The sequence below is a fragment of the Oncorhynchus tshawytscha genome, linkage group LG12 (genome assembly GCF_018296145.1).
Source record: "Oncorhynchus tshawytscha isolate Ot180627B linkage group LG12, Otsh_v2.0, whole genome shotgun sequence".
Classification (NCBI taxonomy): domain Eukaryota; kingdom Metazoa; phylum Chordata; class Actinopteri; order Salmoniformes; family Salmonidae; genus Oncorhynchus; species Oncorhynchus tshawytscha.
Window position 1 is genome coordinate 44,767,025 of NC_056440.1, and position 22,685 is coordinate 44,789,709.

At 49.3% G+C, this 22,685-nt stretch overlaps 1 protein-coding gene across 4 annotated transcripts in view; it reads left to right on the top strand.

Annotated features, from left to right (window-relative positions):
* Window positions 1-22,685, top strand: part of LOC112263389 (cotranscriptional regulator FAM172A homolog) — a 275,706-nt gene that overhangs the window by 135,017 nt on the left and 118,004 nt on the right. For all 4 annotated transcript variants that reach the window (XM_042330688.1, XM_042330690.1, XM_042330691.1 and 1 more), the window contains exon 8: window positions 9,626-9,745. In XM_042330688.1, the coding sequence (XP_042186622.1) occupies window positions 9,626-9,745 (120 nt within the window). The remainder of the gene's footprint in view (window positions 1-9,625; window positions 9,746-22,685) is intronic.

A 22,685-nucleotide genomic window follows, 5' to 3' on the forward strand; every position in this document is an offset into this window, starting at 1 on the left:
TTACCCACAATGTTACAGTAATCCCCCCCCCCATCTCTGCCACGAATTGTCTCCATATCGTCTCCTCAGCCTGCAGACCGTTGTGTCTTCGTACGATTCCCAGCCAACTTTGTCTGGAAGGAAAGCGTCTGAAGGGGAAGAGCGCTCGAGAGAACACCTGACGAGTCCTTGTCCAAGACGTTGATTGGAATTCAATTGCAAACGGGGAGTTTGAGTGAAGGTCCACATCCTAATAGCGGCGATGTTAATACCAAGCTATGTAATTACCTGCGCCCGCCGCTTGTTTAATATTTAATAATTAGCCCAAATGAAAATTATTCACTTACCCGCTGTAAGGGACATGTTAAATATTCAAATGAGCGGGCTTCGGGTGTGTTTACACACACGCGCACGCGCGTACACGCACACACACACACACTCACACCCACAGAGAGAGAGATTGAATGAGAGAGAGAGGTGTACATGACCTGTGGCTTAGCATTTGGAAATCACTGACCTAACTTATATTGCTCTCTGTCTCTCTTTTCCCCCAGCATCCCTCTCACTCTCTTTATCTATCACTCTCAAGTGCTTTTTAGACAGACAGCGGAATATCGCACATCATTTTTTAGAACTAACCCAAGATTGACAACAGCCTGTCGTTTTCAATGGGAGCAAATGAATCATAGTGGGCCGAACAAGCAAGGAGGATGGCAGAACCAAGCACGATCGAGCGAGATCCTATTGGCGTGTTCTAGCAAGTATTTGGATATTTCCGTTAGGGAACGCCTACTCTGTGAAGTGCACTACTTTTGACCAGGGCCCATAGGGAGCCATTTTGGATTCAGTCTTAGTCTCTGTAGAGTCCTCTTCCAAGCTTCCCTGAGGTCTTTAGCTTTCACTCTGTTCATCAGGAGGGACTCCGGCAAAGGGAGAGAGGGAGGGAGAGATGGGGGGTAGGGGAAGCCTGTAGTGGTTGTTTGTCGGAGTGTGTTGATGCTGTTAGATTCATTGTTTCCTGTGTTGATGGGCTGGGCCGTTTGTCTTGGCGTTGGTGCTGTTATTGTGGCCGTAGCAGGGTGCTCTCCTTTCCCTGCCTCTCATTACTGTCCTGTAAACAGAGAGCAGGAACTAGGGAAAGAAAACACACAGGGAGTTTCTGGAGGACTGTGGGAGTGTGTGGGCCTCAGTGGTAGGAGGGGTAGGATGGGTGGAGAATGGAAAGCACTGTTAGCCTCTGTAGTGCCGATACACTTTCTCACAACACAGAGCAAAACTAGCAAGCTGGGCAAAGTCCGATTCTGACCTGTCGAGGGCGTTGGTCAATAGATACTTTAGTGTGTGTGTGCGTGCGTGCACTCTCGTGCTTGTGTGCAAGCGTACAGTGCCTTCAGAAAGTATTCACACCCCTTGACTTTTTCCACATTTTGTTGTGTTACAAAGTGGGATTAAAATTGGTTGAATTGTAGTTTTTTGTCAATGATCTACACAAAGTGGAAAAATTATTATCATTTATTTTTGATGGAGAATAATATATCTTCATTAGATAAGTATTCACACCCCTAAATCAATACAAGTTACACTCACCTTTTGCAGCGATTACAGCAGTGAGTCTTTCTGGTTAAGTCTCTAAGAGCTTTGCACACCTGGAATGTACAATATTTGCCCATTATTCTTGAAAAAATGTGTCAAGCTCTGTCAAGTTGGTTGTTGATCATTGCTAGACAGCCATTTTCAAGTCTTGCCTTAGATTTTCAAGCCAATTTAAGTAACAACTGTAACTACGCCACACAGGAACATTCCACGTCGTCTTGGTAAGCAACTCCAGTGTATATTTGGCGTTGTGCTTTAGGTTATTGTCCTGCTGAAATGTGAATTCATCTCCCAGTGTCTGGTGGAAAACAGACTCAACCAGGTATTCCTCTAGGATTTTGCCTGTGCTTATCTCTATTCCGTTTATTTTTATTTAAAAAAAAAGAAGCTCCCTAGGACTTTCCGATGACAAGCATACCCATAACATGATGCAGCCACCACCATTCTTGAAAATATGAAGAGTGGTCCTGTCTTGTGTTGGATTTGCACCAAACATAACACATTTTATTCAGGACAAAAAGTGAATTTCTTTGACACATTTTTTGCAGTATTACTTTTAGTGCCTTAGTGCAAACAGGATGCATGTTTTGGAATGTTTTTTTCTGCATATGCTTCCTTCTTTTCTCTCTGTCATTTTGTTAGTATTGTGGAGTAATTACAATGTTGTTGATCCATCCTCAGTTTTCTCCAATCATAGCCATTAAACTCTGTTTAACTGTTTTAAAACCACCATTGACCTCATGGTGAAATCCCTGAGCGTTTCCTTTCTTCTCCGGCATCTGATTTAGGAAGGGCACCTGTATCTTTGTAGTGAATGGGTGTATTGATACACCATCCACAATTTAAAATTAATAACTGCACCATGCTCAAAGGTATATTCAATGTTAGCTTCATCTACCAATAGGTTCCCTTTGTGAAACATAGGAACAACCTCCCTGCTCTTTGTGGTTGAATCTGTGTTTGAAATTCACTGGTTGATTTAGGGACCTTGCAGATAATTGTATGTGTGGGGTACAAATATGGGGTAGTCATTTAAAAATCATGTTAAACACTATTATTGAACACAGAGTGAGTCCATGCAACTTATTATGACTTGTTAAGCACACTTTTACTCCTGAGCTTATTTGTATTTATTTTTTATTCTGATAAAAATATATTTGACAATATACATAACAACACTCAAACAGAAAGACAAACATGCACAATACAACACATTTGGACAATACAGTCATCAGCAATGCCATGGTGTACCTAATACAAAAATACATTTGTAGCAAAACATTTTTAGCTTACGTTCTATGGCATATGGAGCATTTTACCCATATAATAACATATTTGCTTTCATTAATAGAATTCAATAGATCTCGACTTTGTCAAAGAAATATGCCTGAAGAGTTTCCCAACAACCCCCTTGCTTAGCATCTCCCTCTTTCTTTGATGCTGTTGAGTCTTGTGATTTCTAATAGAAATTGTACTTTCAAGCATGAATTGGACACCTGTTAGACAGGTGGAAATCCGTCCTTTGGTCTGACGAGTCCAAATGTGCGATTTTTGGTCCCAACCGCCGTGCCTTTGTGAGACGAAGACTAGGTGAACGGATGATCTCTGCATGTGTGGTTCCCACCGTGAAGCATGGAGGAGGAGGTGTGATGGTGTGGGGGTACTTTTCTGCTGACACTGTCGTGATTTATTTAGAATTCAAGACGCACTTAACCAGCATGGATACCACAGCATTCTGCAGCGATACGCCATCCTATCTGGTTTGTGCTTAGTGGGGTTGTCATTTGTTTTTCAACAGGATAATGATCCAACACACCTCCAGGCTGTGTAAGGTCTATTTGACCAAGAAGGAGAGTGATCTATCAGATAACCTGGCTTCCAGAAACCCAACCTCAACCCAATTGAGATGGTTTGGGAGGAGTTGTACCGCAGAGTGAAGGAAAAGCAACCAACAAGTGCCCAGCGAATGTGGGAACTCCTTAAAGACTTTTGAAAAAGCATTCCAGGTGAAGCTGGTTGAGAAAATGCCAAGAGTGTGCAAAGCTGTCATCAATGCAAAGGGTGGCTGCTTTGAAGAATCTAAAATCTAAAATATATTTTGATCTGTTTAACACTTTTTTGGTTACTACATGATTCCATATGTGTTATTTCATAGTTTTGATGTTTTCACTATTATTCTACAATGTAGAAATTAGTTTAAAAAAATAAAGTAAAACCCTTGAATGAGTAGGTGTGTCCAAACTTTTGACTGGTACTATATCTTATAGTCACATGGATGTTATAATTCATCTGATTACCAGTAAGAATAAAACCACTCTTTTTTTGTTGTTTAAGCCATGATGAAAGAAAATACAACTTCCCCAATCACTCTTCCATTTTGCTTCATCTTAATCTGTAGAGTATCTGGGCTCTGGGCTCCCGAGTGGCGCAGCGGTCTAAGGCACTGCATCTCCGTGCAAGAGGCGTCACTACAGTACCTGGTTCTAATCCAGGCTGTATCACATCCGGCCATGATTGGGAGTCCAATAGGGCGGCGCACAATTGGCCCAGCGTCGCCGGAGTAGGCCGGCATTGTAAATAGGAATTTGTTCTTAACTGACTGAGTTAAATAAAGGTTCAATAAAAATAAATAAGAGTGAGTCTCTTGTAAGCAAATTATATCATACTTTTATCATTTAGCCTCTTTACGTTTACAGTTTTAGCTAGCAATGGCTAATCCTGATATACTCATCTAATATTTGTGAAGTTCAATTGAAAAGCCAACTTCGTGTACCAACTTCTAATTCCACTATAGTTCATCATAGCCAGTTTAATGCAAAATATGTCCATCTTATTTTCTTGAATAATACAGGTAAATGTGAAGGGCCTTACGATGAATTTACACAATGTAACAGAACATAGAACAAAAAAACAATAACCTACATTTAAACATCGACTGCTATGTGCAGCAGGTAGGTTTGTCCGTATTAACATCGTATTTTAATGTCTCCTTTGTGCACAAAGCAAAAGGTAAACAACTAACAGAGCAGTGTTGATTTCAGAATGAAGTATTTTCGTCAGTTTAGTAGCCCTGGGCTCATCCTACTGCAGAGAAGGGATGCGAGGGTTCAGGGAGGTGCTATGCCTGGGAATAGCCAAGGAGTTATGTCCTTCTTCCTGTACAAATTCCTATCAATATACAGTTTGACAACAATGAGTCTTACCCTACAGCCCTTCTGTCAGTGCTCCTTGAAGACGGGAAACAGCTTTTGCCATCGCGCAAAGCTCTCTAGAGGGTACCGTTTGTTCATCCCAAACGGCCTATGTGCATGCATATATGCATCTGTCTTTGATTTGAATTCACTCATTGCCCTGTGTTGATCATGTCTCCTTTTGCACCACGTGCCAAAGCCTTTCAAAACACCTGATCTGTTCAGCTGGAGTGGACCTGTATCTCAATTTCCCCTCGCATGGCTCAGGAGTGGTAAAAAGGGAAGTAGAAAGGGGTAAAAGGAGTGATGAAGTGGATAGCGGAAGAGAGGAGGAGAGGCAGAGAGATGTGGTGTTGAGTGATTGTCTCAGCGCTAGCTAGCTGGGCAGGTTGACAGCTCCTCTCTCTCTTTGCTCTGTGCTGGTGGCAGTAATCAGTGAGGAACACTAGACTTGAAAACCCAGACACACAGTTTGCCTTGTGTTTAGTGTCACTCAAACGTAGTCCTACCCTAACCAGTCTGGAAACAGACAGCTCGCACGGTATCCAGCTAATTAATACAAACGCACACACCGCCGAGAGCTCCACGCACTGTACTGTATGACAGTGAAAGGTTTGTGAGAACTCTCGGGGAGGTAGCACGCAGTGAGGGGCAGTAAGCAGGTGATTATGGATAATAGATAAGTCTACAGTACCTTCAGAAAGTACTCACACCCCTTGATTGTTCCCCACATTTTGTTGTGTTACAGCCTGAATTCTAAATGTATTAAATTCAGATTTTGTGTCACGGATCTACACACAATACCACATAATGTCAAAGTGGAATTATATTTTTAGAAATATTGACAAGTTATAAAAAGATGAAAAGCTGAAATGTCCTGGGTGTATTCAACCCTTTTATGGCACACCTAAATAAGTTCAAGCCTAAATAAGTTCAGCTGCTCATGCTTTGAGCATGCCCGGCTAAGCACGCTCGGCTGTGAAGTGGTCTGGTAGGTTTGTAACAAAAGCGTGCTTTTTTTAAACTTCTAAACTAGATGCTTAATATCAATAGTAGCCACACCATTTGAACTTTTTAGTTTGTAACACAAACAACAAACATGCCTCTAACTCAAAGCAACACTGGATACCACACAAGCCTGTCCACGATACGGGCATTTGAACTCCAGTTGGAATCCAGAGAAAAATTGAGGGAAAAGGGCTCAGCAACCTATATGGTCACTTGACGGCGCTAACCAAGAACTACGTCACCTAACCAAGAACTACTTGCTTCTGTTGACGCAAAACTAAACAAGCTTGTGTTGTTGGACAGGCTGGAAAACCTCATAGAAGATCTGAAAGAGTTGGGGGAAAAAAACTCTGTTTTTCACAAGCATTTTATTGGAGAGATACACAAAAGGACTCTGATGTATTGAAGAAAACTGTGAAAGGTGTACAAACAATTGTGGAAGTCATCACTACTGAAAACTTCCAAATGAAGGAGAAAATCCTGCACCTAACTACTCGATCGGCGAGAGACAATCTTATCTTGAGTGGAATAGCTGAAAAGCCAGAAGAAAATGTGGAGGACACACTGAAAACATTCCTGGTTAATGAACTACAACTGGACAACGACACGGTGCAGAGCATCTCTTTCCATCTGGTCCACCGGGTGAGATCCAAGCCAATGTCAGGAGGGAGCTAGGGAGGACGACCCACTGGCCACCGTCCAATCGTGGCCAGGTTCGAACATTAGAAGCAGAAGGAGCTGGTTCTGAGCCACGGACGGCATCTGGCTGGGAAGCCGTTTGGGATGAACAAACGGTACCCTCTAGAGAGCTTTGCGTGATGGCAAAAGCTGTTTCCCGTCTTCAAGGAGCACTGACAGAAGGGCTGTAGGGTAAGACTCATTGTTGTCAAACTGTATATTGATAGGAATTTGTACAGGAAGAAGGACATAACTCCTTGGCTATTCCCAGGCATAGCACCTCCCTGAACCCTCGCATCCCTTCTCTGCAGTAGGATGAGCCCAGGGCTACTAAACTGACGAAAATACTTCATTCTGAAATCAACACTGCTCTGTTAGTTGTTTACCTTTTGCTTTGTGCACAAAGGAGACATTAAAATACGATGTTAATACGGACAAACCTACCTGCTGCACATAGCAGTCGATGTTTAAATGTAGGTTATTGTTTTTTTGTTCTGTTACATTGTGTAAATTCATCGTAAGGCCCTTCACATTTACCTGTATTATTCAAGAAAATAAGATGGACATATTTTGCATTAAACTGGCTATGATGAACTATAGTGGAATAAGAAGTCGGTACACAAAGTTGGCTTTTCAATTGAACTTCATTTCAATTCATATCAGGATTAGCCATTGCTAGCTAAAACTGTAATGGCAAAAAAACTGTAAACGTAAAGAGGCTAAATGATAAAAGTATGATATAATTTGCTTACAAGAGACTCACTCTTATTTTTATTTATTTTTGAACCTTTATTTAACTAGGCAAGTCAGTTAAGAACAAATTATTTACAATGACGGCCTAGGAACAATGGGTTAACTACCTTGTTCAGGGGCAGAATGAATTTTTAAAAAACTTTTTACCTCAGGGAGTCGATCTAGCCAACCTTTCGGTTACTGGCCCAACGCTCTAACCACTAGGCTACCTACCGCCCCAAATCCATAGTGTGTGTATAGTTCTTCAGTCCTGGAGTGTTTAATTGGTATGGTAACAGTTGGACAGCTCACTGGAAGCCTGAGAGGGTCCTCATATTGTACATTCTAGAGGGACTCTATGTACTGTTGGCTACCGTCAACAGTGCCACAATCAATCCGCACACGCACGCACACTCCAAAACGCCAGTGACAGTCATCACTTGAAGATGCTGGCAACAGGTGATCAGTGGGGAATCTGTACGACCTGGCACACACACATCGGACGACCTGGGGGGAAATGGAAAATAAGTGAAATAAAAAATATAAACTAAACGGGCAGGCGTGTGACAGGAAGCGAGTCTCTGAGGGCGGCCCGCTTCGCAGGAGCTAATTAACCCCGGAAAATAATTACATCAATATGCAAATGAGTGTTTAGATAATGCAACGTGCTATCGGGCCAGATAGTCAATCAGGGGAGGTGGGTGGGCGTGTGGAGCCGTGTGGCGCGATGGGGCCAGGTGTCGGGGCTCTGCGCTCGGGCGATAAGGGGAGACGCTACCTGGTTGCCACGACGACCACGCCGCTGCGGTCACAGCGCTGCCGTGCCGCTGCTCGAGCTCCAAACAAGCCAAATCGAATGTGAAGCAGGCGGAAACTGGACCTCCCAGAGCACTCCTTCATACGCAGCACAGCGCCTAACCATTTAAAGACCCTGGTGCTTTTGTCTATCTGTTTTGCTCCATTCTCCGACTCTGCTATTGACACGGAATATTAAGACCAATAACACATGGTTTAGACACGAGGGATCTTCAGAAGGTATGTGTGTGTAAGTCCACGCGACCAGCCAACAAGCCTCCGTAGGGAGGGTCAGGTGAAGAGAGGGAGAACAGGTGGTGAAGTTGGAGGGTGGGAGGAAGTGATTATGAAACAGAGCCCTGTAGATGAAGGGTGACACAGAGAAGGAGAGGAGGGCTTCAAAGGACTTTGATGTCACAGGCCTTCAGGCAGCCAACTCTGCCCCCCTCCCTCCACCCGCAGTTGATCAGGGCGGGGCAGGGCGCAGCATTACCCGCTGTTGCATCACCCTCCGTAGAGTCTCTGAACCCAGCCGCCCTCCCTCCCCATCTCATTATGCCAGCAAACATAAACAAGCTGATGGGTTCATTTACTGTACCTCCACACACACGCGCACACACACTTACGTGCACACACAGTCGCCCAGCAAAATAACAACAGCCTAACAACAACTAGATTGAAAAGTGTACTTTTGTCTGTTTTTAATATTCAAAGCTTGGGTGTGAGTGGGTGTAAGCTGTGTCATCAGTGAAATAACACAGCATCTTTCCCTGATATCTATGAAACAGCCATTGCCTTGGATGAACCACTAGATCTCTCAGTCACAGCATAGTATCCAACAATCTCCCCAGACATTTAGTCTAAGTGGGCATGAAGCTTTGTTACTTTTTTACCCCTGTGAGTAAACACCATGCAAGCAGCTTAACCAGACTGTTTTTGCTCTGAAATGGCTTTGGAGTGGCTTCACCGATTGACAGAAAGGGTATTTATTTGGGAATCGATTATCTAGCCTGCTGAGGGTGGATGGAGAATGGCACAAACAATTGCACTTAGTGATGCTCCATTAAAATACAACCCACGTGGGTGTACTTTATGGTCAGACAAATCCATGGTGTGTACTGTGTGTGTGTGTAGGTGTGTGTGCGTCCTCTCTGTTGTTCTCTCCCCTGACCTTCCCCTGTGTTTACCCATTATGCCTTTATTGCCGTATAGATGCTCCATCGATCCAGGCACAAATTAAGATTTAAACGTTACGTCACGCGACCTATCGAGTTTTACATTTAGGGCATTTGCAATATGCAAGACTTATTGATCCAGCGAGCAGTCAGCGTTTATAAAACACACCCTCTGCCATCAGCAGTGCTTTTTCATTTTTATTTCTGGAGGCCTGCATGCCAACTGTGACAGAACTTTCACTCTCACCTTTTTCCTCTTTTTACGTCTCTCAGAGTTAGTTCACTTTTTTTAACTGGGATCTTTCTCCCGCTTCTTTTCACTGTCTATGACACACTTGGCAGTGTCTTTCTCAACCCTTCTTCAATCTCTCTCGCTGACGCCGTTCTAACTCTCTCCGGTGTGTTTTTTTTTTTTTGTGTCTTTTCTTCTTGTTTTTGGGGGATGTGACGTGAAGTTCTGTCCTTGTGTTCCAGGAAAACGGCTCCCCCGAGGAACACGTGCTCTACGTGTGGGACCACTTTGTGTCCAAAGCCGCCGCCAGGAACGTCTTTGTCGTGGCGCACAGCTACGGAGGCCTGTCGTTGGTGGAGCTGGTGAGTGGTTGCTTTCTTTCCTCTGCCCCCCCCAGCATACTACCTCTGGGACAGTCAGCCAGTGTGGTAGCGTGTGAAATGCGGTGGGATGATTAAAAATAAATAACGTTTAGTTTCTTTGAGAAAGTGCTGCTTCTATAAACAAGCCAGTTCATCCCTGTCCTAGGGCGCAATCCACTTCCTCTCCTCCGCACAACAAGACGTAGGGAGAAAATGGAGAGGGAACTAGAAAAAAAAAAAAGGTTTCTATTAAACCACACTGCGGAGCATGCAAAACTGCAAGTCGTAGAAGATGAGATAGATGGGGGGGGTCTCTGCATCTGTGTGTCTTTCCAGTGTTGAGTCTATAATTAAGTCTAGCCTATATTTTTATAGTGTTGAGCTTATATGTACCTCTCAGTGTTGGGTCTCTCAGTGTTTATTATTGGCAGCCTGAACGCCGGGCTCTAGGCTAGGTGCTAGACTCACAGGGCTCTCTCTTCTTCTGTCTCTCTCTGCAGTGCTCATATAGCTAGGCTAGGCTAGGTGCTAGACTCACAGGGCTCTCTCTTCTTCTGTCTCTCTCTGCAGTGCTCATATAGCTAGGCTAGGTGCTAGACTCACAGGGCTCTCTCTTCTTCTGTCTCTCTCTGCAGTGCTCATATAGCTAGGCTAGGTGCTAGACTCACAGGGCTCTCTCTTCTTCTGTCCCTCTGCAGTGCTCAGATAGGCTAGGCTAGGTGCTAGACTCACAGGGCTCTCTCTTCTTCTGTCTCTCTCTGCAGTGCTCAGATAGTTAGCTAGGCTAGGTGCTAGACTCACAGGGCTCTCTCTTCTTCTGTCCTCTCTGCAGTGCTCAGATAGCTAGGCTAGGTGCTAGACTCACAGGGCTCTCTCTTCTTCTGTCTCTCTCTGCAGTGCTCATATACCTAGGCTAGGCTAGGTGCTAGACTCACAGGGCTCTCTCTTCTGTCTCTCTCTGCAGTGCTCAGATAGTTAGACTAGGCTAGGTGCTAGACTCACAGGGCTCTCTTTCCTTCTGTCCCTCTGCAGTGCTCAGATAGCTAGGCTAGGTGCTAGGCTCACAGGGCTCTCTTTCCTTCTGTCCCTCTGCAGTGCTCCGATAGCTAGGCTAGGTGCTAGACTCACAGGGCTCTCTCTTCTTCTGTCCCTCTCTGCAGTGCTCAGATAGCTAGGCTGGGCTAGGTGCTAGACTCACAGGGCTCTCTCTCCTTCTGTCTCTCTCTGCAGTGCTCAGATAGCTAGGCTAGGTGCTAGACTCACAGGGCTCTCTCTCCTTCTGTCTCTCTCTGCAGTGCTCAGATAGCTAGGCTGGGCTAGGTGCTAGACTCACAGGGCTCTCTCTCCTTCTGTCTCTCTCTGCAGTGCTCAGATAGCTAGGCTAGGTGCTAGACTCACAGGGCTCTCTCTCCTTCTGTCTCTCTCTGCAGTGCTCAGATAGCTAGGCTGGGCTAGGTGCTAGACTCACAGGGCTCTCTCTCTTCTGTCTCTCTCTGCAGTGCTCAGATAGCTAGGCTAGGTGCTAGACTCACAGGGCTCTCTCTCCTTCTGTCTCTCTCTGCAGTGCTCAGATAGCTAGGCTGGGCTAGGTGCTAGACTCACAGGGCTCTCTCTCCTTCTGTCTCTCTCTGCAGTGCTCAGATAGCTAGGCTGGGCTAGGTGCTAGACTCACAGGGCTCTCTCTCCTTCTGTCCCTCTCTGCAGTGCTCAGATAGCTAGACTGGGCTAGGTGCTAGACTCACAGGGCTCTCTCTCCTTCTGTCTCTCTCTGCGGTGCTCAGATAGCTAGGCTAGGTGCTAGACTCAGAGGGCTCTCTCTCCTTCTGTCTCTCTCTCTGCAGTGCTCAGATAGCTAGGCTAGGTGCTAGACTCACAGGGCTCTCTCTCCTTCTGTCTCTCTCTGCAGTGCTCAGATAGCTAGGCTAGGTGCTAGACTCACAGGGCTCTCTCTCCTTCTGACCCTCACTGCAGTGCTCAGATAGCTAGGCTTGGCTAGGTGCTAGGCTCACAGAGCTGTCTCTCCTTCTGTCTCTCTCTGCAGTGCTCAGATAGCTAGGCCATGTGCTAGGCTCACAGGGCTCTCTCTCCTTATGTCTCTCTCTGCAGTGCTCAGATAGCTAGGCTAGGTGCTAGGCTCACAGAGTTGTCTCTCCTTCTGTCTCTCTCTGCAGTGCTCAGATAGCTAGGCTAGGTGCTAGGCTCACAGAGCTGTCTCTCCTTCTGTCTCTCTCTGCAGTGCTCAGATAGCTAGGCCATGTGCTAGGCTCACAGGGCTCTCTCTCCTTCTGTCTCTCTCTCTGCAGTGCTCAGATAGCTTGGTTAGGTGCTAGGCTCACAGGGCTCTCTCTCCTTCTGTCTTTCTCTGCAGTGCCCTGCTAGGCTAGGTGCTAGACTCACAGGGCTCTCTCTCTGCAGTGCTCATATAGCTAGGCTAGGTGCTAGACTCACAGGGCTCTCTCTCCTTCTGTCTCTCTCTGCAGTGCTCATATAGCTAGGCCAGGTGCTAGGCTCACAGGTATTTCTCTTCTTCTGTCCCTCTCTGCAGTGCTCAGATAGCTAGGCTGGGCTAGGTGCTAGACTCACAGGGCTCTCTCTCCTTCTGTCTCTCTCTGCAGTGCTCAGATAGCTAGGCTAGGTGCTAGACTCACAGGGCTCTCTCTCCTTCTGTCTCTCTCTGCAGTGCTCAGATAGCTAGGCTGGGCTAGGTGCTAGACTCACAGGGCTCTCTCTCCTTCTGTCTCTCTCTGCAGTGCTCAGATAGCTAGGCTAGGTGCTAGACTCACAGGGCTCTCTCTCCTTCTGTCTCTCTCTGCAGTGCTCAGATAGCTAGGCTGGGCTAGGTGCTAGACTCACAGGGCTCTCTCCTTCTGTCTCTCTCTGCAGTGCTCAGATAGCTAGGCTAGGTGCTAGACTCACAGGGCTCTCTCTCCTTCTGTCTCTCTCTGCAGTGCTCAGATAGCTAGGCTGGGCTAGGTGCTAGACTCACAGGGCTCTCTCTCCTTCTGTCTCTCTCTGCAGTGCTCAGATAGCTAGGCTGGGCTAGGTGCTAGACTCACAGGGCTCTCTCTCCTTCTGTCCCTCTCTGCAGTGCTCAGATAGCTAGACTGGGCTAGGTGCTAGACTCACAGGGCTCTCTCTCCTTCTGTCTCTCTCTGCAGTGCTCAGATAGCTAGGCTAGGTGCTAGACTCAGAGGGCTCTCTCTCCTTCTGTCTCTCTCTGCAGTGCTCAGATAGCTAGGCTAGGTGCTAGACTCACAGGGCTCTCTCTCCTTCTGTCTCTCTCTGCAGTGCTCAGATAGCTAGGCTAGGTGCTAGACTCACAGGGCTCTCTCTCCTTCTGACCCTCACTGCAGTGCTCAGATAGCTAGGCTTGGCTAGGTGCTAGGCTCACAGAGCTGTCTCTCCTTCTGTCTCTCTCTGCAGTGCTCAGATAGCTAGGCCATGTGCTAGGCTCACAGGGCTCTCTCTCCTTCTGTCTCTCTCTGCAGTGCTCAGATAGCTAGGCTAGGTGCTAGGCTCACAGGGCTGTCTCTCCTTCTGTCTCTCTCTGCAGTGCTCAGATAGCTAGGCTAGGTGCTAGGCTCACAGAGCTGTCTCTCCTTCTGTCTCTGTCTCTGCAGTGCTCAGATAGCTAGGCCATGTGCTAGGCTCACAGGGCTCTCTCCTTCTGTCTCTCTCTGCAGTGCTCAGATAGCTTGGTTAGGTGCTAGGCTCACAGGGCTCTCTCTCCTTCTGTCTTTCTCTGCAGTGCCCTGATAGCTAGGCTAGGTGCTAGACTCACAGGGCTCTCTCTCTGCAGTGCTCATATAGCTAGGCTAGGTGCTAGACTCACAGGGCTCTCTCTCCTTCTGTCTCTCTCTGCAGTGCTCATATAGCTAGGCCAGGTGCTAGGCTCACAGGTATTTCTCTCCTTCTGTCTCTCTCTGCTGTGCTCAGATAGCTAGGCTAGGCTAGGTGCTAGGCTCACAGGTCTTTCTCTCCTTCTGTCTCTCTCTGCAGTGCTCTGGTAGCTAGGCTAGGCTAGGTGCTGGGCTCCACAGGTCTTTCTCTCATTCTGTCTCTCTCTGCAGTGCTCAGATAGCTAGGCTAGGCTAGGTGCTAGGCTCACAGGTCTTTCTCTCCTTCTGTCTCTCTCTGCAGTGCTCAGATAGCTAGGCTAGGCTAGGTGCTAGGCTCACAGGTCTTTCTCTCCTTCTGTCTCTCTCTGCAGTGCTCTGATAGCTAGGCTAGGTGCTAAACTCACAGGGCTCTCTCTCTGCAGTGCTCATATAGCTAGGCTAGGTGCTACACTCACAGGGCTCTCTCTGCAGTGCTCATATAGCTAGGCTAGGTGCTAGACTCACAGGGCTCTCTCTCCTTCTGTCTCTCTCTGCAGTGCTCAGATAGCTAGGCTGGGCTAGGTGCTAGACTCACAGGGCTCTCTCTCCTTCTGTCCCTCTCTGCAGTGCTCAGATAGCTAGACTGGGCTAGGTGCTAGACTCACAGGGCTCTCTCTCCTTCTGTCTCTCTCTGCAGTGCTCAGATAGCTAGGCTAGGTGCTAGGCTCAGAGGGCTCTCTCTCCTTCTGTCTCTCTCTCTGCAGTGCTCAGATAGCTAGGCTAGGTGCTAGACTCACAGGGCTCTCTCTCCTTCTGACCCTCACTGCAGTGCTCAGATAGCTAGGCTTGGCTAGGTGCTAGGCTCACAGAGCTGTCTCTCCTTCTGTCTCTCTCTGCAGTGCTCAGATAGCTAGGCCATGTGCTAGGCTCACAGGGCTCTCTCTCCTTATGTCTCTCTCTGCAGTGCTCAGATAGCTAGGCTAGGTGCTCTCTCTCCTTCTGTCTCTCTCGCTGCAGTGCTCAGATTGCTAGGCTAGCTGCTCGGCTCACAGGGCTCTCCTTCTGTCTCTCTCTCTGCAGTGCTCAGATAGCTTGGTTAGGTGCTAGGCTCACAGGGCTCTCTCTCCTTCTGTCTTTCTCTGCAGTGCCCTGATAGCTAGGCTAGGTGCTAGACTCACAGGGCTCTCTCTCTGCAGTGCTCATATAGCTAGGCTAGGTGCTAGACTCACAGGGCTCTCTCTCCTTCTGTCTCTCTCTGCAGTGCTCATATAGCTAGGCCAGGTGCTAGGCTCACAGGTATTTCTCTCCTTCTGTCTCTCTCTGCTGTGCTCAGATAGCTAGGCTAGGCTAGGTGCTAGGCTCACAGGTCTTTCTCTCCTTCTGTCTCTCTCTGCAGTGCTCTGGTAGCTAGGCTAGGCTAGGTGCTGGGCTCCACAGGTCTTTCTCTCATTCTGTCTCTCTCTGCAGTGCTCATATAGCTAGGCTAGGTGCTAGACTCACAGGGCTCTCTCTCCTTCTGTCTCTCTCTGCAGTGCTCAGATAGCTAGGCTAGGTGCTAGACTCACAGGGCTCTCTCTCCTTCTGACCCTCACTGCAGTGCTCAGATAGCTAGGCTTGGCTAGGTGCTAGGCTCACAGGCTGTCTCTCCTTCTGTCTCTCTCTGCAGTGCTCAGATAGCTAGGCCATGGTGCTAGGCTCACAGGGCTCTCTCTCCTTCTGTCTCTCTCTGCAGTGCTCAGATAGCTAGGCTAGCTGCTCGGCTCACAGGGCTCTCCTTCTGTCTGTCTCTCTGCAGTGCTCAGATAGCTTGGCTAGGTGCTAGGCTCACAGGGCTCTCTCTCCTTCTGTCTTTCTCTGCAGTGCCCTGATAGCTAGGCTAGGTGCTAGACTCACAGGGCTCTCTCTCTGCAGTGCTCATATAGCTAGGCTAGGTGCTAGACTCACAGGGCTCTCTCTCCTTCTGTCTCTCTCTGCAGTGCTCATAGCTAGCTAGGCTAGGTGCTAGGCTCACAGGGCTTTCTCTCCTTCTGTCTCTCTCTCTGCAGTGCTCAGATAGCTTGGTTAGGTGCTAGGCTCACAGGGCTCTCTCTCCTTCTGTCTTTCTCTGCAGTGCCCTGATAGCTAGGCTAGGTGCTAGACTCACAGGGCTCTCTCTCCTTCTGTCTCTCTCTGCAGTGCTCATATAGCTAGGCCAGGTGCTAGGCTCACAGGTATTTCTCTCCTTCTGTCTCTCTCTGCTGTGCTCAGATAGCTAGGCTAGGCTAGGTGCTAGGCTCACAGGTCTTTCTCTCCTTCTGTCTCTCTCTGCAGTGCTCTGGTAGCTAGGCTAGGCTAGGTGCTGGGCTCACAGGTCTTTCTCTCATTCTGTCTCTCTCTGCAGTGCTCAGATAGCTAGGCTAGGCTAGGTGCTAGGCTCACAGGTCTTTCTCTCCTTCTGTCTCTCTCTGCAGTGCTCAGATAGCTAGGCTAGGCTAGGTGCTAGGCTCACAGGTCTTTCTCTCCTTCTGTCTCTCTCTGCAGTGCTCTGATAGCTAGGCTAGGTGCTAAACTCACAGGGCTCTCTCTGCAGTGCTCATATAGCTAGGCTAGGTGCTAGACTCACAGTGCTCTCTCTCTGCAGTGCTCAGATAGCTAGGCTAGGTGCTAGACACACCGGGCTCTCCTTCTGTCCCTCACTGCAGTGCTCATATAGCTAGGCTAGGTGTTAGGCTCACAGGGCTCTCCTTCTGTCTCTCTCTGCAGTGCTCAGATAGCTAGGCTAGGTGCTAGACACACAGGGCTCTCCTTCTGTCCCTCACTGCAGTGCTCATATAGCTAGGCTTCTGTTTCTCTCTGCAGTGCTCAGTAGGTGTTAGGCTCACAGGGCTCTCTCTGCTTCTGTTTCTCTCTGCAGTGCTCAGATAGCTAGGCTAGGTGCTAGACTCACAGGGCTCTCTCTCCTTCTGTCCCTCTGCAGTGCTCATATAGCTAGGCTAGGCTAGATGTTAGGCTCACAGGGCTCTCTCTCCTTCTGTCTCTCTCTACAGTGCTCAGATAGCTTGGTTAGGTGCTAGGCTCACAGGGCTCTCTCCTTCTGTCTCTCTCTCTGCAGTGCTCAGATAGCTAGGCTAGGCTAGGTGCTAGGCTCACAGGTCTTTCTCTCCTTCTGTCTCTCTCTGCAGTGCTCAGATAGCTAGGCTAGGCTAGGTGCTAGGCTCACAGGGCTCTCTCTCCTTCTGTCCCTCTCTACAGTGCTCTGATAGCTAGGCTAGGTACTAGACTCACAGGGCTCTCTCTGCAGTGCTCATATAGCTAGGCTAGGTGCTAGACTCACAGGGCTCTCTCTCTGCAGTGCTCATATAGCTAGGCCAGGTGCTAGGCTCACAGGTCTTTCTCTCCTTCTGTCTCCCTCTGCAGTGCTCAGATAGCTAGGCTAGGTGCTAGACTCACAGGGCTCTCTCTCTGCAGTGCTCATATAGCTAGGCCAGGTGCTAGGCTCACAGGTCTTTCTCTCCTTCTGTCTCTCTCTGCAGTGCTCATATAGCTAGGCTAGGTGCTAGACTCACAGGGCTCTCTCTCATTCTGTCTCTCTCTGCAGTGCTCAGATAGCTTGGTTAGGTGCTAGGCTCACAGGGCTCTCTCTCCTTCTGTCTCTCTCTGCAGTGCTCAGATAGCTTGGTTAGGTGCTAGGCTCACAGGGCTCTCTCTCCTTCTGTCTCTCTCTGCAGTGCTCTGGTAGCTAGGCTAGGCTAGGTGCTAGGCTCACAGGGCTCTCTCTCCTTCTGTCTCTCTCTGCAGTGCTCTGATAGCTAGGCTAGGCTAGGTGCTAGGCTCACAGGTCTTTCTCTCCTTCTGTCTCTCTCTGCAGTGCTCAGATAGCTAGGCTAGGCTAGGTGCTAGGCTCACAGGGCTCTCTCTCCTTCTGTCCCTCTCTGCAGTGCTCTGATAGCTAGGCTAGGTACTAGACTCACAGGGCTCTCTCTCCTTCTGTCACTCTCTGCAGTGGTCTGGTAGCTAGGCTAGGCTAGGTGCTAGGCTCACAGGGCTCTCTCTCCTTCTGTCTCTCTCTGCAGTGCTCAGATAGCTTGGTCTAGGTGCTAGGCTCACAGGGCTCTCTCTCCTTCTGTCTCTCTCTGCAGTGCTCTGGTAGCTAGGCTAGGCTAGGTGCTAGGCTCACAGGTCTTTCTCTCCTTCTGTCTCTCTCTGCAGTGCTCAGATAGCTAGGCTAGGTGCTAGGCCCACAGGGTTCTCTCTCCTGTCTTTCTCTGCAGTGCTCAGATAGCTTGGTTAGGTGCTAGGCTCACAGGGCTCTCTCTCCTTCTGTCTTTCTCTGCAGTGCCCTGATAGCTAGGCTAGGTGCTAGACTCACAGGGCTCTCTCTCTGCAGTGCTCATATAGCTAGGCTAGGTGCTAGACTCACAGGGCTCTCTCTCTGCAGTGCTCATATAGCTAGGCTAGGTGCTAGACTCACAGGGCTCTCTCTCTGCAGTGCTCATATAGCTAGGCTAGGTGCTAGACTCACAGGGCTCTCTCTCTGCAGTGCTCAGATAGCTAGGCCAGGTGCTAGGCTCACAGGGCTCTCTCCTTCTGTCTCTCTCTGCAGTGCTCAGATAGCTAGGCTTGGCTAGGTGCTAGGCTCACAGGGCTCTCTCTCCTTCTGTCTCTCTCTGCAGTGCTCTGGTAGCTAGGCTAGGCTCACAGGTTTTTCTCTCCTTCTGTCTCTCTCTGCAGTGCTCAGATAGCTAGGCTAGGCTAGGTGCTAGACTCACAGGGCTCTCCTTCTGTGCCTCACTGCAGTGCTCATATAGCTAGGCTAGGCTAGGTGCTAGGCTCACAGGGCTCTCTCTCCTTTTGTCTCTCTCTGCAGTGCTCTGGTAGCTAGGCTAGGCTAGGTGCTAGGCTCACAGGTCTTTCTCTCCTTCTGTCTCTCTCTGCAGTGCTCAGATACCTAGGCTAGGCTAGGTGCTAGGCTCACAGGGCTCTCTCTCCTTCTGTCTCTCTCTGCAGTGCACAGATAGCTTGGTTAGGTGCTAGGCTCACAGGGCTTTCTCTCCTTCTGTCTCTCTCTGCAGTGCTCAGATAGCTAGGCTTGGCTAGGTGCTAGGCTCACAGGGCTCTCTCTCCTTCTGTCTCTCTCTGCAGTGCTCTGGTAGCTAGGCTAGGCTAGGTGCTGGGCTCCACAGGTCTTTCTCTCATTCTGTCTCTCTCTGCAGTGCTCAGATAGCTAGGCTAGGCTAGGTGCTAGGCTCACAGGTCTTTCTCTCCTTCTGTCTCTCTCTGCAGTGCTCAGATAGCTAGGCTAGGCTAGGTGCTAGGCTCACAGGTCTTTCTCTCCTTCTGTCTCTCTCTGCAGTGCTCTGATAGCTAGGCTAGGTGCTAAACTCACAGGGCTCTCTCTCTGCAGTGCTCATATAGCTAGGCTAGGTGCTAGACTCACAGTGCTCTCTCTCTGCAGTGCTCAGATAGCTATGCTAGGTGCTAGGCCCACAGGGTTCTCTCTCCTGTCTTTCTCTGCAGTGCTCAGATAGCTTGGTTAGGTGCTAGGCTCACAGGGCTCTCTCCTTCTGTCTCTCTGCAGTGCTCAGATAGCTAGGCTTGGCTAGGTGCTAGGCTCACAGGTCTTTCTCTCCTTCTGTGTCTCTCTGCAGTGCTCAGATAGCTAGGCTAGGTGCTAGACACACAGGGCTCTCCTTCTGTCCCTCACTGCAGTGCTCATATAGCTAGGCTAGGTGCTAGACTCACAGGGCTCTCCTTCTGTTTCTCTCTGCAGTGCTCAGATAGCTAGGCTAGGCTAGGTGCTAGGCACACAGGGCTCTCTCTCCTTCTGTCCCTCTGCAGTGCTCATATAGCTAGGCTAGGCTAGGTGTTAGGCTCACAGGGCTCTCTCTCCTTCTGTCTCTCTACAGTGCTCAGATAGCTTGGTTAGGTGCTAGGCTCACAGGGCTCTCTCCTTCTGTCTCTCTCTCTGCAGTGCTCAGATAGCTAGTTTAGGCTAGATGTTAGGCTCACAGGGCTCTCTCTCCTTCTGTCTCTCTCTGCAGTGCTCAGATAGCTAGGCTAGGTGCTAGGCTCACAGGGCTCTCTCTCCTTCTGACCCTCTCTGCAGTGCTCTGATAGCTAGGCTAGGTACTAGACTCACAGGGCTCTCTCTCTGCAGTGCTCATATAGCTAGGCTAGGTGCTAGACTCACAGGGCTCTCTCTCCTTCTGTCACTCTCTGCAGTGCTCTGGTAGCTTGGTTAGGTGCTAGGCTCACAGGGCTCTCTCCTTCTGTCTCTCTCTCTGCAGTGCTCAGATAGCTAGGCTAGGCTAGGTGCTAGGCTCACAGGTCTTTCTCTCCTTCTGTCTCTCTCTGCAGTGCTCAGATAGCTAGGCTAGGCTAGGTGCTAGGCTCACAGGGCTCTCTCTCCTTCTGACCCTCTCTGCAGTGCTCTGATAGCTAGGCTAGGTACTAGACTCACAGGGCTCTCTCTCTGCAGTGCTCATGCTAGGCTAGGTGCTAGACTCACAGGGCTCTCTCTCCTTCTGTCACTCTCTGCAGTGCTCTGGTAGCTAGGCTTGGCTAGGTGCTAGGCTCACAGGGCTCTCTCTCCTTCTGTCTCTCTCTGCAGTGCTCAGATAGCTAGGCTAGGTACTAGACTCACAGGGCTCTCTCTGCAGTGCTCAGATAGCTTGGCTAGGTGCTAGGCTCACAGGGCTCTCTCCTTCTGTCTCTCTGCAGTGCTCAGATAGCTAGGCTTGGCTAGGTGCTAGGCTCACAGGTCTTTCTCTCCTTCTGTCTCTCTCTGCAGTGCTCAGATAGCTAGGCTAGGTGCTAGACACACAGGGCTCTCCTTCTGTCCCTCACTGCAGTGCTCATATAGCTAGGCTAGGTGTTAGGCTCACAGGGCTCTCTCTGCTTCTGTTTCTCTCTGCAGTGCTCAGATAGCTAGGCTAGGTGCTAGACACACCGGGCTCTCTCTCGTTCTGTCCCTCTGCAGTGCTCATATAGCTAGGCTAGGCTAGATGTTAGGCTCACAGGGCTCTCTCTCCTTCTGTCTCTCTCTACAGTGCTCAGATAGCTTGGTTAGGTGCTAGGCTCACAGGGCTCTCTCCTTCTGTCTCTCTCTCTGCAGTGCTCAGATAGCTAGGCTAGGCTAGGTGCTAGGCTCACAGGGCTCTCTCTCTGCAGTGCTCAGATAGCTAGGCTAGGTGCTAGGCTCACAGGGCTCTCTCTCCTTCTGACCCTCTCTGCAGTGCTCTGATAGCTAGGCTAGGCTAGGTGCTAGGCTCACAGGGCTTTCTCTCCTTCTGTCTCTCTCTGCAGTGCTCAGATAGCTAGGCTAGGCTAGGTGCTAGGCTCACAGGGCTTTCTCTCCTTCTGTCTCTCTCTGCAGTGCTCAGGTAGCTAGGCTAGGCTAGGTGCTAGGCTCACAGGGCTTTCTCTCCTTCTGTCTCTCTCTGCAGTGCTCAGATAGCTAGGCTAGGCTAGGTGCTAGGCTCACAGGTCTTTCTCTCCTTCTGTCTCTCTCTGCAGTGCTCTGATAGCTAGGCTAGGTGCTAAACTCACAGGGCTCTCTCTCTGCAGTGCTCATATAGCTAGGCTAGGTGCTACACTCACAGGGCTCTCTCTCTGCAGTGCTCATATAGCTAGGCTAGGTGCTAGACTCACAGTGCTCTCTCTCTGCAGTGCTCAGATAGCTAGGCTAGGTGCTAGGCCCACAGGGTTCTCTCTCCTGTCTTTCTCTGCAGTGCTCAGATAGCTTGGTTAGGTGCTAGGCTCACAGGGCTCTCTCCTTCTGTCTCTCTGCAGTGCTCAGATAGCTAGGCTTGGCTAGGTGCTAGGCTCACAGGTCTTTCTCTCCTTCTGTGTCTCTCTGCAGTGCTCAGATAGCTAGGCTAGGTGCTAGACACACAGGGCTCTCCTTCTGTCCCTCACTGCAGTGCTCATATAGCTAGGCTAGGTGTTAGGCTCACAGGGCTCTCTCTGCTTCTGTTTCTCTCTGCAGTGCTCAGATAGCTAGGCTAGGTGCTAGACTCACAGGGCTCTCTCTCGTTCTGTCCCTCTGCAGTGCTCATATAGCTAGGCTAGGCTAGATGTTAGGCTCACAGGGCTCTCTCTCCTTCTGTCTCTCTCTGCAGTGCTCAGATAGCTTGGTTAGGTGCTAGGCTCACAGGGCTCTCTCCTTCTGTCTCTCTCTGCAGTGCTCAGATAGCTAGTTTAGGCTAGATGTTAGGCTCACAGGGCTCTCTCTCCTTCTGTCTCTCTCTCTGCAGTGCTCTGGTGGCTAGGCTAGGTGCTAGGCTCACAGGTCTTTCTCTCCTTCTGTCTCTCTCTGCAGTGCTCAGATAGCTAGGCTAGGCTAGGTGCTAGACTCACAGGGCTCTCTCTCTGCTCTCTCTGCAGTGCTCATATAGCTAGGCTAGGTGCTAGGCTCACAGGGCTCTCTCTCCTTCTGTCTCTCTCTGCAGTGCTCAGATAGCTTGGTTAGGTGCTAGGCTCACAGGGCTCTCTCTCCTTCTGTCTCTCTCTGCAGTGCTCAGATAGCTTGGTTAGGTGCTAGGCTCACAGGGCTCTCTCTCCTTCTGTCTCTCTCTGCAGTGCTCTGGTAGCTAGGCTAGGCTCACAGGTTTTTCTCTCCTTTTGTCTCTCTCTGCAGTGCTCTGGTAGCTAGGCTAGGCTAGGTGCTAGGCTCACAGGTCTTTCTCTCCTTCTGTCTCTCTCTGCAGTGCTCAGATACCTAGGCTAGGCTAGGCTAGGTGCTAGACTCACAGGGCTCTCCTTCTGTGCCTCACTGCAGTGCTCATATAGCTAGGCTAGGCTAGGTGCTAGACTCACAGGGCTCTCTCTCCTTCTGTCTCTCTCTGCAGTGCTCATACAGCTAGGTTAGGCTAGGTGCTAGACTCACAGGGCTCTCCTTCTGTCCCTCACTGCAGTGCTCATATAGCTAGGCTAGGCTAGGCTAGGTGCTAGACTCACAGGGCTCTCCTTCTGTCCCTCACTGCAGTGCTCATATAGCTAGGCTAGGTGCTAGGCTCACAGGGCTCTCTCTGCTTTTGTCTCTCTCTGCAGTGCTCAGATAGCTTGGTTAGGTGCTAGGCTCACAGGGCTCTCTCTCCTTCTGTCTCTCTCTGCAGTGCTCTGGTAGCTAGGCTAGGCTCACA